General features: G+C 34.6%; 1 protein-coding gene and 1 pseudogene across 8 annotated transcripts; both read left to right on the forward strand.

Annotated features, from left to right (window-relative positions):
* Positions 1-61: 61 nt before the first annotated feature.
* LOC114168302 (fatty acyl-CoA reductase 1-like) lies at positions 62-17528 on the forward strand. Of its 8 annotated transcripts, XM_028053058.1 has the most exons (9): positions 62-390; positions 3609-3891; positions 15824-15924; positions 15995-16171; positions 16279-16440; positions 16533-16614; positions 16706-16978; positions 17089-17216; positions 17303-17528. In XM_028053058.1, exons 4-9 carry the CDS (start codon positions 16149-16151, stop codon positions 17460-17462), a joined length of 828 nt encoding a protein of 275 aa, XP_027908859.1. In that variant the 5' UTR covers positions 62-390; positions 3609-3891; positions 15824-15924; positions 15995-16148; the 3' UTR covers positions 17463-17528. The 8 variants fall into 8 exon arrangements, with proteins under 8 accessions (XP_027908859.1, XP_027908860.1, XP_027908866.1 ...); XM_028053059.1 differs by lacking the exon at positions 3609-3891 and having other exon boundaries at positions 372-390; XM_028053061.1 differs by lacking the exons at positions 62-390; positions 3609-3891 and adding an exon at positions 13609-15738 and having other exon boundaries at positions 16706-16927; positions 17044-17216.
* LOC114170351 lies at positions 4178-7552 on the forward strand (annotated as a pseudogene).
* Positions 17529-18807: the final 1279 nt, after the last annotated feature.

An 18807-nucleotide genomic window follows, 5' to 3' on the forward strand; every position in this document is an offset into this window, starting at 1 on the left:
CACCACGTGCGTCGCCTCCGTCACCACCTGTTATATTCATTTTCTTTTTTGTTTTTTCCATATTCCACATATCCGTTACTGCAATTGAAAGTTGAAATTCCTGAAGATTTGTATGCATAGTATCGGTTGAATGTTGAATTGTTATTAGGAGCGGAAAGTTGATATGATATTAGTGTTGTGGCTGTGACGGTTAGATTTTTTATGAGGTGATTTTTGTGGTCATTAGGAGAATGCATCTAATAGAGTCGGTGGGAGGTATCGACGGTCTTTCGCAAATGATAGCGTTATTTCTGAAGAAAATTTAAGAGGCAGTCTTGGAGCGAGTACCGGTGAGAGGCTACCCGTGGGTTTTGTTCTTGCTTTAAAAGGGGAACCTCAGTCTAGAAACAGGTGTGCTTTTACTTCTGTGTATGTTAACATATTATCTACATTATGTTATTGCCCCCACATTATCATGTAACCTTGTTAGCATCCTTTTCGTCTATTTACTGATATGTATATTGGATGACATTGTATTAGTCTGTCTTCATTAATCGTGGTCATGATTTTACTTGTTAATTGAGTTCTATTATCCTCGTGATACTAAGATCAAGTTAAATTCTTTGTTGAGATGCTTATTCCTTTACCAAACATTGTCTGATTATTTAATATTGATAAGTGTTACTATGATGTTAATGTGACACTTCTTTCTTGATGTCGTTGCTTAAATGTCCAGTTAACAACCTTTGGGCATACATTGACTTATTTCCTTTGATGAAAAACAATCATTTGGATGTTGAAATAACCATGACCAAGGGTGACACTCTTCACCAAAGGAAATTTGCTTACAACCATTTGGTTGCAATATGATATTTTTATCCAAAGAGGGATTGAATGTTGGTTTTGGAGACCTTTATTGAATTTACGAAATTCAAATGTATTTTTTGTCTAATTTAATTTTGAGGTGGGTTATTACTTCAAATTTTGATATTCGATATTGGTCAAAAATCAAATGGAATTGGGTTACGTGGGTATCCTAAGTTCAATTGACTTGATGTGGTTTTCAATTTTTATTTTTTGTAAATTTTGCATGTTGTATGTAAAAGTTGTCCCTTTGAAACATTTCATGAATTCTTTATTATTGATCACAAGTAACAATTGTGTCTCTAATTCTGAAAGTCGTTTAACTTGGTTTGATATTCTGTCTCCAATTTTTGAAAGCTCTATAATATTCCTTTTATTCGGAATGCAAATTTCATATGCTTTGCTCATAATTCAGTTTCGAGATGAATGGTTTATTCTATTTATGACAATTTCTTGAGGTTGAATGATATTGAGAGATTACAATTGGAATATTGGATGTGAAATTTGGGTGTGCAACCACATTGAGAGATTACAATTGGAATATTGGATGTGTAATTTGGGTGTGCAACCACATTGAGACAGAGGAAGCAAAATTCGAAATATGTAATCATAGTCAAGATAAAGTATGAGTTTATCTGAGTTAAACTTTGAATCATTTTGCAAGATGAAAATGCTCAATTATCACAAGAAACAATGATGGTTTGTGAGTTTAATTTCATGGGAAATTGTCAAATTAAAATTTGGTTTTATATTGAATTTATGACCAACATAAATTGTTATTGATTTTTGTATGGAGTTGACATCTTACAAATATATTGTTTTATTCGCTCTTGTCAAATCTGAGTTCAAATTGTGGCTCCAATTTTGAAAACCCTATAAGTTAAGTTGGGCGCTTACCCTAAATGGAATTGTTGAATAACACTTTGTTTTCTTGGTTCACAGTGCAAATTTCATAAGGGTATATTTTGAGTTGTCCCACCAGGATTTATCGAATCGCAGTTTGATTTTCTTGGTTCATTGTTGAAATTCCATATGGGTATATTTTTAGTTGTCCCGTAAAACAAATTATCAAAGTGCACTTTGACTGTCTTTGTTCACATGAGAAAATTTTGAGTTGCCTCCTTGTATTCGGATTGCTGATGAATTCTTTAGCTATCTTTTGATGCATTGTTGGCCCAAAGTGGAATGATTCTGAATTATAATCTTCATATTTATTGACTTTGTAAATACGAGTTACATTGGCATTCGAAATATAGTTGATAGAATTTGAATAATTTTGAAAATTTTGGATGACTATATCTAAGTTGACCCTTATAATCTGATAATATGACATTTCTATCCAATAAGGGATATACAGTTGGTTTTCGCCCCTTTATTGGATTTGAATTCATATTTTTTTTCTGTCTAGTTTAATTGAGTTGAGTTTGTACTTCAACTTTTGATTATTGGTATTGGTTAAAAAGGCATATGAAATTTGGTTAGGTGGGTATCTAAGTTGACCCTTTGAAATGTTTCATCAAACTTTTGGTATTGATCAAGGGTAACAATTGTGCCTCTAGTTTTGATAGTCCAATAACTTGAGTTGGTGTAGTCTTCCAATTTTGAGAGTCCTACAACTTGGTTTGATATTGTGCCTCCAATTTTTGAAAACCTTAAAAAGTGCTTTTATTTGCAATGCAAATTTTAGATGCTAATATTTTATTTGTTGCTCATAATTCAGTAGTGAGATGAATGCTTTATTTTATTTATGACTATTTCTTAAGTTGAAATGATATTGAGAGATTACAATTGGAATATTGGATGTTTAATTTGGGTGTGCAACCACATTGAGACTGCGGAGCAAAATTCAAAATATGTATTCATGGTCAGGATAAGGTTTAAGTATATCCGAGTTAACATTTTGAATTATTATGCAAGATAAAAATGTTTAGTTATCACAAGAAACAATAATGGTTTGAGAGCCTAATTTCATGTGGAATTGTCAGATTACAATTTAGTTTAATATTGAATTTATGGCAAATATATATTGTTATTGATCTTTGTATGGATTTGACATGTTATAGATATATTGTTTAATTTGCTCCTAGAATTTGAGTTGAAATTGCGGTTCGAATTTTGAAAGTCTTATGACTTAAGTTGGGCATACACCTTAAATGGAACTATCGAATAATACTTTGTTTTTTTGATTCACAGTGCAATTTTCATAAGGATATATTTTGAGTTGTCCCACTTCAAATTATTGAATCACACTTTGGTTTTCTAGTTCATTGGGTAAATTCCATATGGATATATTTTTAGCTGTCCTGTCATGAAAAGAATTATCAAAGTGTGCTTTGACTGTCTTTGTTCAGATGAGAAAATTTTAAGATGTTATTCAGATTGCTGATGAACTCTTTAGCTATCTTTTGCTGCGTTGTAGGCCAAAAGTGGAATGTTTCCAGATTATAATCTTACTTCATATTTATTCATTTTTGTAAATATGAGTTACGTATGCATTCTAAATGTAGTTGACAGTTTTTGAATATTTTTGAAAATTTTGTATGAATATATTTAAGGTGTCCCTTATAATATAGTAATAGGATATTTTTATTCAAATGAGGGATAAAATGTTGGTTTTGTCCCTTTAATTGAATTTACTTGATTCAATTTTTTTTTCTATCTAGTTTAATTGAGATGAGCTTGTACTTCAACTTTTCATATTTGGTATTGGTCAAAAAGTCTTTGGTGTTTGGGTTGATGATCATGGCCGAATCATTTCTCTTCAGCATCGTCGATTCACTCATAGCAAAGCTTGTGTCTCAGCTCTATGAAGAAGCTTCTTGGGTGATGGGTTTGTACCACCATCTACAAGAGTTTACAAGAACTCTCTCATTAGTCAAAGTTGTGTTGTTGGATGCTGAGCAAAAGCAAGAGCACAACCATGAGCTGCGGGAATGGCTGAAGCAGCTCAAACGTGTCTTCTCCGATGCCCAAGATGTGCTCGATGAATTTGAGTGCCAAACGCTGCAAAATTAAGTTGTCAAAGCTCACGGTACCACCAAAACCAAGGTTGGTCAATTCTTCTTAAGCTCTAATCCACTTGTTTTTCGTTACAAAATGGCCCAACAAATTAAAGATATCAGCAACAGACTAGACAAGGTTGCAGCTGATAGGCATAAGTTTGGTCTTCAAACAATTGATGTTGACACACGTGTTGTGCATCGAAGAGAGATGACACACTCCCATGTGAGTGTTTCAGATGTGATTGGAAGGGAACATGACAAAGAAGATATCATACATCTTTTGCTGCAGCATTAGTGTTGATAAAAGTCCCCCTATTATCCCTATTGTGGGAATGGGAGGTTTGGGAAAAACCACACTTGCAAAGTTTGTGTTTAATGATGCCAGGATAAACGAGTGCTTCCCATTAAAGATGTGGGAGTGTGTTTCAGAAAACTTTGACATTAAGCAAATGGTTGTTAGAATTATCAATTCTGCTAACGATTCTGCTTCACACTCTCATGCTCCTGGTTTCCAAAAGAATTTGAACATACTAGACATGGAGCAGCTGCAAAATCAATTGAGAAACAAACTTGTTGGTGAAAAGTTCTTACTTGTCTTGGACGATGTATGGAATGAAGACCGTGTTAAATGGGTTGAGTTGAGGGCTTTAATATAAGTAGGTGTTGTTGTAGGAAGTGCATTTCTAGTGACCACTCGTAATCACTCCATTGCATCCTTGATGGGCACGATTTCCTCTCACATTTTACAAGGTCTTTCTTTGGTGGATTCGGTGCTTCTGTTTGTCAAATGGGCATTTAAAGAAGGAGAGAGGAAAATTATCCTCATTTGATAAATATTGGCATAGATATTCTGAAAAACTGCAGAGGGGTTCCTTTGGCAGTGAGAACTATAGGGAGTTTATTATTTTCCAAATTTGAAGCAAATGAGTGAGAGACAGTGAAATTTGGAATTTACCACAGAAAAAGAAGATATTTTACCTACACTCAAATTAAGTTATGATCTTATGCCATCCTATTTGAGGCAATGCTTTGCTTTGTTTTCCCTTTACCCAAAGGATTACGAATTCATTAATGTTCCTGCTAAGTACAAATATACTTGCTAACACTTGATATATAGGAGATATAGGAGCCAATGAACCTTCAAATGCACATGTCCACCTTACTTCAATATCCAAGTCCGCGAGCCGAAATATCCCCTTCCGATGGTAAGTCCTGCTGGTGGCGGAGCCTCCAAAGTCACTTTGACGCTCAAGTCAGTGTCAGGACAATAAATGATAGTAATAGTAAAAAATAGCGTGATCCTCGTACCTCGTGAATAGTGCCTTTTATAGTACTTTAATGGGCCTAACCCTATGGACCTAGGGTTTGCCGTATTTAGTTGGTTTTAGGTTTTATTAACTATGTTTAATTAGTTTAATTCTCCTTTTACCATTCTATCTTCCAGCACGGATTCGTATAATCCTCACTACTATATATCCGAAACATTCTCTGCTCCTGTGCCGAACTCACTTCAACTCTCTCTTTAGCTGATCACCGTATTGTAACCTCTTTGCTTGTTTCCACGTTGCCTATTTATGTAACTAGCGCTCACCATGAAGGTTCCTGTGCTGGAATATACCCGAACTAGCTAACTGGAGTATACTCGGACTAGTTTTATTAATGCGTCAGGTCTACAATCTACACTGCTTACTTTGCTCAAAAGGCTGGAGTGTACTCTGCTTTTTAGGCAGCAGCCTATTTAGTGGTTTAGAGCACCTTTTTGCCTATCACGTACAATTAATTTTGAGTTAGCTACTCTTTGGGGTGCACTCGGACTCCTTGAGTCTCTGAAAAAGAATATGACACAAGAAGATGTTGTTAATCAGTATTTCTATGAACTACAGTCAAGATCTTTTATTCAAGATTTTGTGAGCTATGGGGCAATTTATACATTAAAAATACATGATTTGGTGCATGATCTAGCCTTGTTTGTTGCAAAAGATGAGTGTCTACTTATAAATTCCCACATTCAAAGTATACCTGAGAGTATTCGTCATCTGTCATTTGTCGAGAACGATTTGGATGACAAATCAATCAGTTCAAAATCAGTAGGTGTGAGAACCATTCTCTTTCCTAAGGATGGTGTTGGTGCCAAGAGTGAAGCTTTCTTTACATTGGTTTCAAGGTACAAATACTTGCGTATTTTGGATTTAAGTCATTCTTCAGTTGAAACTTTGCCTTATTTCATTGGGAAGTTAAAACATTTGAGATCTCTCTGTCTTTATAATAATAAGAAAATCAGGGGACTCCTTGATTCTATTTGTGAGCTTCAAAGTTTGCAAGTGTTGGACCTTGGTGGATGCATGGAGCTAGAAGCATTACCCAAAGGATTAAGAAAATTGATCAGTCATCGAGATTTTTCCATAACCACACAGCAAGCTGTTTTGCCCGAGAATGACATTGCAAACTTGAGCTCTCTTCAGTATTTGACTATTCATTGTTGTGATAATGTGGAGTCTTTATTCTTAGGGATAGAACTTCCTTATGTGAAAGCATTGAACGTTAGTAGCTGTAAGAGGCTAGAAGCTTTGCCACTTGACAGTAAGCATTTTCCTGCATTAAAGACGTTGTGGATTGGGAACTGTGACCAATTGGAATTGTCTAAGGGTCATGAAGACCAGAAGTTCATCTTAAAGTTAAAAGCAATAGTATTTGCTTCAATGCTACAGATAGAGACATTGCCTCATTGCGCTTCAAGGATCTATTAAAACACTACTATCCTTGAGACTAGAACACTGCCACAATCTTGAGGTGCTTCCTGATTGGCTACCAATGGTAACTTGTCTGAAAGCACTTGACATCAAAGATTGCTCGAAGTTGCGTTCTCTTCCAGATGGCATCAATTGCCTCACTGCCCTTGAACGTTTACAAATCATAAACTGTCCTGAATTATTCAGAAAATTTACGCTGTAAGCAGTGTTATTAAATTTCGGCCATGGCGGTGCCATGGCGGAAACCGGTAACGATTTCCAGGCCTTCTGCCACAACAAGGCTGAGGCGAATCTGTTTTTTCATGGCGGCTCATGGCGGCCGCTTTTGGCATGGCGGGTGGCGGTGACACAACGGTTGTGGCGAAAAATTCGGTCCCAAAAGCAAAAACCATGACCGAACAGAAGGGAAGAATGGTGAAGAATGGTGGCAGAAGAATGATGGCGACAACAATGTGGGAGGATGAAGAAGATAAGTAGAAACCCTAACTTATACTTCTTAATAAATTGGGCCTGACCCATTAAAATACAAACCTCTTCTGATTTCTTACAATTCACTCTCACTTTTACCCTATTTTATTATTTCACTTACTTACTGCAGCCACAGAGCAGTAAAATTTATTTACCCTAAAACTTTCCTACTTTTCTTTTACCCAAAAGTTCAAAACACATTATTCCTTCCCCTGCAGCCACCACCCCCAGTTGCTGTCATCGTCGGCCGCCGTCAGTTCCCACCACCGGCCGCCACCCCCGGCGGTGGCCACTGCCAATTTTTTTTTTTTTTTCATTTTTTTTCTATTTCTCTACTTTCACTATAATTATTTTACGAATAATATACCTATTTACCAACAATGGCCGATGATCATGATACTTCTAGAACATTTCATAGAAGTGACATTTGTTGGAAACCTTATAAGTGAATGAATCAAATTTAAATGCAAATTCGTAGGTGTTAATGATTTAAATTACAATACTATTATATATTTATACATTTAAAATATGTAATCTAAAAAATTAATCTTTTTAATTATTTTTATTTTATTTTTTTTTTTAAAACGGGCCAGGACGGGCTGGCCCGTACTTTGGCCCCGTCAAGTTGACGGGCTGGACGGGACGAGCCAGAACGGGCTGACGGGTTGAAATCTTCAACCCAGCCCGTTCCTTTTAGCACGGGCTGATGGACTGGCTCGTTGGGCCCAACCCGTTTTGCCACCCCTACATGGATCGCACTATGGGTGATTGCTTGATGTAGACCATGATGATGACATCTCTTCTATGTTACTCTTGCCTATTTTTTTCTAGTATAGAAATTTAGATTTCAATGAATGGACGGTTCATTTTAGAGCCTCCTTGTCACTTATAGTTTCTAAATCTCTTAATCTTGTGAATCTTATACTTTATGATCCGTCTTTCATTTTATTGGGAATTTAAGTTTGAGTCTAAGTTCCACAACAAGTAGAAATAAGAAAGTTGAATACCTTATAAGAAAAAAGATCATAAGTTCATTTTCTTTTGGTTTTGAGTTAAAAGTAGTATCAATCTCTTATATGGATTAGACTTAGATCACATTTATATAATCTTTTCCTAATGAATTTTCTCTTGAAAAAAAAGAAAACATCAATGGTATAAGAACCGGTCTAGGAAAATGGAATTATAAATTTTAGAGTTTTAAGCTGTTGCAATTGCATGTAGGTTAGAACCTCAATATGGGATATGAAAGAGAAATTTAAGTTACCAATCCAAAAACAGGTATATAAAATTAGAATCTTGTGGTGATAAATGTTATTAAATGAAGCAAATCACCATGAGCAATTCCGATTGGATAGCATACACTTTAATTCAGTGTTTACTCATGTATGCTTCTCTAGCATTTTGTAATTGCAAAAACAAAGTACAAAGCCAGAGGTAACGGAGAAAAGCATGAGCAGGAGTAGTTATATATGTTATATTTCCCATGACGCTTATGTCTCTTTTTTTCACATATGAAGAAAATTGTTTATAATTGTATCTAATTGATTTCATCCCCTTTATTGTCAAGCCTGTTAGAGCCTGTTAATGAATTAAATTTTGAATAACTAGAAATATAGTTATAGATGAATACATCTCAAACATTCACTTGTCACTCAAGTATAATTCAATTCATATAAAACAGAGTTTTGCTATTGAAAAGTTTGGTTTGCTTCTAAATTATCATTGTTGGCATTTTAAAACTTCTTTCTTATTAAAAAATACTTTTGCCATATCAGCTAGAAAAGGTGAAAATTATATTCATGATTTAATTACTTAATTATTTTTCTTTTCAAATGATATATCCTACTGTGTTGATATTTATATCTTTCAGAAATATGTTATAATAAGAGATACCAATTTGGACAATCCGTTATAGCAAGTGTTTTCATATCAGTGTTGTTAACCTATCTGGAAACGTTTCGACATTGGGGCTTTGTTCTTCATGGTACTTCCACATTTCCAACTCCAAATTACTGCAGGCATGAACAATCAAACTTTCTAATTTAGGACAATTTTTCCATCCAGCAACAAAGACTTAAGACTCTGAGAGTTCGAAACGCCCAATGTTTTAAGAACAGGGAATTCCTACTTGTATTTCTGTGATTAATAATATCTTAGTTTGATGTTGAGAGATCTTGAATAGCAAATTATGTTAGGGGAAAGATTTCTCCATTATACTTAGGGGAATGAAAAATCAGAAGAAACACAAAATTAGTTCCTCCACAAGTTAAAATTAGTTTATGCATTATCTAGTTTACAGAAGTTGTTTCCTATTTGCTTTTTCAAAATCTGACTTTTAATTCGTATATGATCTGATTTTAGCTCAATCATTGTTTTAAGGTTTTCGGGTGGTGGTATTTTGGTTTCTTATATGAATTTGTTTATGACTTAATGTAAAAGGAACTCACCTTTGAAGTTTTTTCCATCGAAGAACCATAGAAAATCTACTTTTATCCTGGTTTTGATTAGCATATGAGCACGAACTATTAGTGAGATCATGACTGAACTTCACCATTCACATGATATATTTCTTTACACTAAGGTAAATCCCATTCTTCAACGATATATGTTACTTTTTTCCATTTTCAAAATTTGTTGCCATTATTAAAAATACAACTTTAATTTATAGGCAAGTTTTAGTCCAACATGGCTATAGTATGGTCAAGTCCAAACCCTATCTGTATATGATTGATTAAATTTTATTTTCTTAAAAGAATAGATTGATTAAATTTTATTTTCTTAAAAGAATAGACTTATTATTGTTTGGTGTAAGACAATGACACTGCAAAATATCTTTTCTCGACTCTAGTCAACAATGTAAGACGTGTAATCCCTCAAAGGTCAAAAACAGTTTCCATCGACTTAACCTCTTCAAAAATTTCAAACACTGATTGTCCAGAAAATCTCTTCCACCGTTGTGATTTCTTGATAACCATGGCTGAATTACTCCTCTTCAGCATCGCAGAATCACTCATAGCAAAGCTTGCTTCTTGGACATACGATGAAACTTCACACGTGCTGAGGTTATACCACCATCTGCAAGAGGTTTCACAAACTCTCTTGTTAGTCAAGGCTGTGCTGTTAGATGCCGAGGAGAAGCAACAGGAGAATTATGAGCTACGGGAATGGCTGAGGCAGATCAAACATGTCTTCTCTGATGCCAAAAATATGTTGGATGAATTTGAGTGCGAAACATTGCGAAAACAAGTTGTCCAAGCTCATGGAAGCACCAGGTAGCACATTTCTTCTCAAGTTATAATCCTCTTGTTTTTCATTATAGAATGACTCAACAGATCAAAACAATCAAGAAGAGATTGGACAAGGTTGCAGCAGACAAACATAAGTTTGGTCTTGAAAGAATTGATGTTGATAGACGTTTTGTACATAGGAAGGACATGACATGACATACTCCTACGTTATCGATTCGGATATTAGACAACATGACATGATCCTTCATAGTTGAAACGTAAGAAGGAAACAACAGGGTGCTGGCAAAAGGACGTGAAAGCAGAATGATGATCAGAGAGAATCGTTACATAGCATGAAGTACTAGAGGAACAAAGTTCCTTATATACAGAAAAGGAAAAAGAGTAACAGCGGGAAAAACAAAAAAGCTGATTATTAGAATCTAAAACAAACAAAACAGAATTTTAAAATAGATTCTAAGACCCCCTACAAGTTGGCAATATATAGAGATTGCCAAGCTTGGAGTTGAGCCTTCGTCATAATGTCGACAAGCTGATGGTTGGTCCTGACAAGGAGGAGTTTGACCAAGCCTTGCTGAATCTTTTCTCTTATAGTGTGACAATCGATTCTATGTGCTTAGTACGCTCATGGAAAACAGGGTTATTGGCAATTTTGATGGCAGAAGTGTTGTCACAGTAAATAGTTGTAGGTTGTGGCATTATGATATTCAGATCGTGCAGCATATGAGTAAGCCACTGAACTTCACACACAGTTTGTGCTAAAGCCCGATACTCTGCTTTAGAGGAGCTCCTAGATATAGTGGCCTATTTCTTTGATTTCCATGCTATGAGGGTGTTCTCGAGATAGACCAAAAATCATGTTACCGATCATCATGTGTCAGTGCATCCAGCCCAGGCTGAATCACTACAAGATTTGAGATGAATATCACTCTTTGCATCAAGAAAAATCCCTTGTCTGATGGACCCATTTAGATAACGAAGGATTCTGAACACAACTTGATGATGGTTCGTAGTTGGTGCAGAGACATATTGACTAAGATGATTGACAACATAAGTGATGTCGAGCCTTGTGTTGGTCAAGTAGATGAGTTTCCCAATGAGTCTACGATAAGCTGTGGGATTAGGAAGGACTTCACCATCTGCATGATACTTGATAGAAAAATTCATAGGAGTGCTCAGGGAGAGAAATTTAACGTGCCAGTTTCAAACAAGTCAATAGTGTATTTTCTTTGAGAGAGAATTATTCCTTTATTGCCTCGGGCAATTTCAAAGCCAAGAAAGTAGTTCAGATTTCCAAAATTCTTTATTTTAAATCATTGATCAAGCAAAGCAGTTATCTTGATTTTTATGAATGAACTAGGAAGGATCAGTAGATGATTGTTTAAAGTTGTGACTAAGAAGAAAAGATGATAGTTGAGCATACCACTGACGACTAGCTTGTCGTAGGCTATATAGAGACTTGTGTAAAAGACATACCTGCTAAGGATCTGTTTTTGTCATTCCAGGAGGCATATCCATATATATAGTTTCATCTAACTCACCATGCAAGAACGCATTATTGACGTCAAGCTGGATTAATTGCTAATTTTTAATGGCAGCCACAACAAGAATCATTTGTACTGTTGTAAGTCTGGCCACATGCGCAAAGGTGTCAAGAAAGTCCATCCCTTCAAGTTGAGTGAATCCTTTTGCGACTAAGCGGGCTTTATATCTCTTTATAGAACCATCACCTTTATGTTTTAACTTGTAGACCCATTTATAGCCTATAGAGGAGCAGTTGGTAGGGAGTTTGACTAACGTCCATGTCTTGTTTTGTTCAAGAGCTTTTAACTTTGTATCCATGGCAGCTCTCCAATTGGAGTCTTGAACAACCTTGTTGAAGGATTTTGGCTCATTGTGACTATCAATGCTGAGGGTGACCTGTTGGAAATGAGTAGACAATCTAGATAGAGAAACATATGATTGGATGGGGTATTTTGAAGACTTGACACAAGCTAAATCTGTATGATAATCTTTCAAATATGTAAGAACACTTTTAGTTCTGTGAAATCTTCTATGACCAATGTCAATAGTACTAGATTGTTCAGAGTTGTTACCTTGGTTACTGATTTCAGAATGTGCAGAATTATTAGCTTGTTCACTAATATCAGACTGTTCAATTCCAGAAACAGTATCATTATATGCATTATCAGGCTGATCAAAAGTAGACTTGTATGATTGATTAACAGGAAAACATATATCAGTTTTGCTAACAACAGAATCATCAATGTTAGTGCAGCTAGGAAAAACATCTTCATAGAACAAGACATTACGAGACACTTTGATGTCATGATGTTTCAAATCAAACACTATGTACCCTTTTGTACTAGACGGGAAACCAAGAAAAATGCCAGTTTTTGCACGGGGATCAAACTTAGAACGCTTAGCAGATATGGTTTGCATATAGAACATACATCCAAAGATTTTAAGATTTTTAAAATTATAAGAATCATCATATAATTTTTCATAGGGAGTAGAATTTTGGAGAAAGGGAGTAGGGGTTATATTAATCAAGAAAGCAGCATGTGTGAGGGCATAAGACCAAAAATGTGTTGATATTTTAGATTGAAAAAGTAAAGCCCTAGTTACATTGAGCAAGTGTTGGTGCTTTCTCTCGGCAATCCCATTCTGTTCGGGAGTCTCTACATAGTTGGTTTGATGTATAATGCCCTTAGAGCTAAAGAACTCATTCATTTTAAATTCATGGCCATTGTCACTCCTAATCACTTTCACTTTGGTTTCAAACTGATTTTCAACAAAGTTAATGAAATTAGTGAGATGTGTTGTGGTTTCAGATTTATTATGCATGAGGTATATCCAAGAAAACTTACTAAAATCATCAATGACATTTAAGAAATAGCGATGTCCATGTAAAAAAGGAGTGGGTGCAGGACCCCATATGTCAACTTGAATGAGATTAAAACATTTATCAGCACGAGATTGACTATTGGAAAAAGAAAGTTTCTTTTGTTTTGCCATATGGCATACATCACAGTGTTCATTTCTGATATCTATATAACCATGTTTACTTTTCAATATATGTAACCTTTGGTCAGATAAGTGGCCAAGCCTTCTGTGCCACGTATTACTACACGTAGAATTAACAGAATTCTTGAAATCATACAAAATGTATAGTCCTTCATGGAAGCTAATTGAACCAATCATCTTTTTGCTCACTTGGTCCTGAATGAGGCAGCCAAAGTTAGTGAAAATAACATGTACTTGAGAATCTGCTATTAACTTTAAAATAGATATCAAGTTATAGTTGAAATCGAGTATAAAGAGAACATTATGCAGCATAATACCATTATTCAACTTTATATCTCCTTTGTGAGTGGCATTAATACAAATACCATTGGGAAGGTTTATTTTGACATGGTTAATCCTTTTATACGAAGCAAAGGTGTCAAGATTTATGGCAACATGATTTGTAGCCCCTGAATCTAGAATCCATTTCTCATTATTGTGAAAGAAACTACTACAATTAAAGATATTACCTGGTTTAACAACGTTAGAAGAAATGCTACTGATGTGACTTTGTTTATGGGTGATGTTATCAAAATCACCCCAGGTTTGATCAAAGCCATCAAAGCTTGATACTACTGTTGAGTAAATTTCACCTCCTGGTCATCTTCATCATTCTTGAGTTCATTGGATTTGGCTTTAGCACTAAAGGTTTTATGACCGACAGGTGGGAATCCATGCTTCCTATAACAAACATCCACATTGTGGCCATTTTTGCCACAATAGGTGCAGACACACTTTCCTCCTTTATTATTAGGAAAACCATTCTTCTTGTAACTAACAGACTCAATATGACCCCTTTTCCCGCAAAAAGAACATGTTACTGAAGTATTGGCAGCGGCGACAATCTTATTTTCTTGATTACTAATCACATGATTCCCAAACAATTGTCTTTCTTGCTGCATCACATAGGAAAAAGTTTTCGAAATAGGGGGTAAAGGATTCATTAATAGAACATGTGATTTGATATTACCGTACTGCTCATTCAAGTACTGCTCATTCAAGCCTCTTAGGAACTGCATCGCATGATATTCAGATTTCCTTTGGGTGATTAATTCTGAAACCTTGCAAAGATCTTTGCAGCTACAAAAAATTGGATCTGGACGGAAGTTCTCAAGTTCATCCCAGATGACCCTTAATTTTGTGCAATACTCACTAAAAATTTGGTCCCCTTGTTTTAGCTGTGACGCGTCTGATTAGAGGTCTAAAATACGGAGTAGATCACCTTGAAAGAACCGAACCTTGAGATCTTTCCATATCTCTTCAGCGTTCTCAATCCACATAATATATTGCCTAATTTGTGGTGAAACAGAGTGCATAAGCCAAGAAACGACCATATTGTTGCATCTTATCCAGGCATTATGTGAAGTTTTTCTGGTTCAACAGACGAACTGTAGTTTGTTCTTTGCACTCAGGGCTGTCAACATAGACCTGCTCCACGAATGGTAATTTCCAGGATCTAATACAGGTGACACGAGCAACCGCTGGACTTTCTCCAGGATGTAAGTATAGGTGACTTTCACTGGTGATAGACATCTTTTCAAAATTCTCTTCTTTAGTCATGACGGAGGAAGGAGAAGACAATACAGTGAAAGAAAAAGGAAAAGAACAACAAGAAAGGTGAAAGAATCAGAGTAAGCAAACCAGGCGCAGCAGAGCTCTTCAATCGAAGAGCTCTGATACCATGTTAGACAACATGATCCTTCATAGTTGAAAGGTAAGAAGACAGCAGGGTGCTGGCAAAAGGACGTGAGAGCAAAATGATGATAAGAGAGCACGAAAGCATAAACGAATGTGAAGACTTCTATTGTTAGTGTAAGATAAATGGTTACGGAGCATGAAGTCCCAGAGGAACGAAGTTCCTTATATACAGAAAAGGAAAAAGAGTAGAGTGGGAAAAACAAAAACTGATTATCAGAATCTAAAACAAACAAAACAGAATTTTAAAAATGATTCTAAGAGGATGTCATAGGAAGGAATCAAGATAAAGAAAATATTATACAGCTTTTGGTGCAATAGAATCCGAATAATAATGAAAAAATGAAAAAAAGGCTCTCTGTCATCCCCATTGTGGGGATTAGAGGCTTGGGAAAGACCACACTAGCAAAGATTGTGTTCAATGATACGAGGATACCTGAGTTGTTCCTATTGAAGATGTGGGTTTGTGTTTCTGCTCACCAACAAAATTTAGACAAAGTAGATATGGGGTACAGATTTTGTCTCCTTCATATCTCAGAACCTGTTGGCTGTTGGTTGCGATGTTTCTGTTGAGAACTTGGGAATTAAAGACACAAAGCTCAGAGAAATGTTGTTGGCGGAGACGGACATCATAGTAAATGCTGCTGCTACTACCTATTTTTATGAGAGGTTAATTATCATTATATAATTATATATATGGTAAGGAAAGAAAATAATCTTCATTACGTATATTATATTTGTTTTTTTCCTACAGATTGGATGTTGCGATGGGGATTAATACGATGGGTGCTCTTAATGTTCTGAACTTCGCCAAGAACTGTTGTAAATTACAAATGCTTCTTCATGTATCTACTGGTACGTGTAATAATAAACTTGCAAAACCTTTGATGATACTATTAAACTAAACTTTAATTTGTTGTTTAAGCTTACGTATGTGGCGAGGGAAAAGGACTTGTCGCAGAGGAACCTTTTGAAATGGGTCCTCAAGATTAGACGTCAACTTAGAAAAACTGTTAACTGAAGAAAAATTGAAGGAACTTGAGGCAGAAAATGCCAGTGAAAAAACAATCACATCAGTTATGAAAAACCTTGGAACTATAAGGTGATAGGTGGAATTCAAGTAAAAAGTTATTTCATTTTTCCTGTATTTTGGAAACCCTAAAATTTTGATCTTATATATGTTTGGCAATGTTGTAAATTTGAATTTAGGTCAAATTTACACGGATGGCCAAATGTGTATACATTTACAAAAGCAATGGGGGAAATGATTTTGTTGAAGATGAAAGGTGATATACCATTGATCATTGCACGCCCCACCATAATACTCAACACTCACTCTGAACCATTTCCTGGTTGGATCGAAGGTGTGAGGTATGTGTTTCGAAGAATTATGAGAATGTTTTGGAAAAATTAACACATAAAAGAGATAAAGGTGATGAGGATTTTTAATGACGTGAATGCAGAACTATGGACCTTCTTGTTGTGATGTACGGTAAAGGAAAATTAAGAAGAAGCGTTGGTCGTCGGAGTACAATTATAGAAGCGGCAAGTTATCAATTTATTCTTTTTCTTTTTCTTTTTCTCTCATCATTTTTATTTGAAACCGAAGAATAAATTGAAATAATTATGCATGCAGATACCAGCAGACATGGTGATAAACTCAATGATAGTAGCACTGGAAGCTTGTTCAAAGAGTTGTTCAAAGACATTGATTTATCATATTGGTTCTTCACTCAGAAATCCATTCAGAATTTCTGATCTTGAGGACTTGGCCCATCAATACTTTACAAAACATCCTTTGACAGACATGTTTGGAAAACCAGTGGCTTGTTCCAAGAAAGTTTCGTGGATGTCTAGTGTGAGTTCATTTCACAGATACATCAACATTCGATACATGCTACCTCTCAAGGTTTGCATTTCAATGGAAATTAAAGCACACATAGTTTTACCTTATATATTCTGGTGTTTTTTCAGATTGAGTCAATTTTTTGTTTCTTATTTTGGTGCTCTACTTTGAAGAGACTAAAGGTGATGAACAAAGTGTGCTGCTACGGTCACAAGGCCTATTACAATGAAAGTAAACGGAAAGTGAAAAAGATGATGGGAATAATGAGATTTTATGAACCTTTTCTCCTCTTTGAGGGAATGTAAGTAGAAAATACTCTAAAATTGATGTTCTAACTTCGGTTTTATGAATATATGATATTGTTTTTGTGGATCTTCAATGACACAGCTTCGATGACAAGAACGCAGAAAATTTAAGGATGACAAAAATGAAGGCAAAAGATGACGATGATGTTGGAAGATTTAACTTTGATCCCACAACCATTGATTGGACTCACTACGTGTTAAACGTTCACATTCCTGGACTTGTGAAGTATGCTGTCAAGTAATTGACCTGTAATAAATCTGTAATAGAATAAAGGTTGATGGAACTTGGAAAATAAAAATAAATAAAATTCAGAAAGAATAATTGAGCTAAAATAAATTTGTAATAGCTACCCTAATAAATGTTTGTGCTAGATGTACTCGAATCCTCTATCAGTAATATTTTCCTCGTCATCAAGTTCTTCATTTGTTTTCCCAACGATTAATTACTCCTCTCATCTTTATCTATAATAATCTATGACAATATATAAAGGGATTTTTCTTTTTGTATCCACTTTTCAAAATATCGATTATACCCTTTAAATATAATAATTTATTAAATTTTTAAAAATTGATCGTTACTTTTACAAACTTTTTATAAAATCATATGACTCTGCTTCTTCTTTTCTTCTTTATTTATCAATGGTTATTCTTTTATCTGTTCTGATATATTTCACTTTATTTTTAATAAATATATTTTTAATATATATATTAACTTAATAACATTATAATATTATTATCTACTAATATAATATCATGTATATTTAAAAAATTATACACATAGACGCGATAGCGTCTGTATTACGCTAGTAATATATAAAGAGAATTCTCTCTTTTGTATCCACAATTTATAATACCTATTCTACCTTTTACAATATAATTATTTACTAAATTTTTTAAAATTAATGATTATTTTGAGAATGAGAAAATAGAGAAATAAAAACTATTTAGAAAATATCACCTAAAACTGTAAGAGAAAGTTGTCAAAATTTAATAATCAATAAATTATTTTCCCTATTTTAATTTTCTAAGCCTGAATTACCCCCGAGACGTCAAATCCTCCTTCCATAAAAGGCATTTCTAATAATTTTTAATTTAGTGTTTGTTAATTTCTAACGTAAAACCCACTTTTTTTTCTCGTCTTTATCAATTATTTGATGTTTGAACATGAATAACGTCTCATCAATTATCTTTCAGTACAAAAGTTGTTTTAATATGACACTTTTTAAAGTAATCACTTCTTAAATTATAATACGATAGTTATTAAACCATCATATGTTCTTTAGTCATCTTTTAAATACACACTTAAAAAAAATAAAATTGATATCACAAATGTCATAATCGGTTGAAAACTGATGAAATTCATCGATAACTTGTAATTTTTGAAGGATTATCGACGACATTTAATTCATTGATAATTTATCCGTTTGTAAAATTTTTTTATCAAATGTATAAAGTCTTTCGATAATTATCGATGATATATAAAATGTCAACAATTTGATATTATTGATGGATATTTTTATCGGTATTATAACACATTGATTTGTAAAATTATAGACACAAAAATATGTTAATAAATTGTACACTTTA

This window comes from Vigna unguiculata, chromosome 11 (genome assembly GCF_004118075.2).
Source record: "Vigna unguiculata cultivar IT97K-499-35 chromosome 11, ASM411807v1, whole genome shotgun sequence".
Classification (NCBI taxonomy): domain Eukaryota; kingdom Viridiplantae; phylum Streptophyta; class Magnoliopsida; order Fabales; family Fabaceae; genus Vigna; species Vigna unguiculata.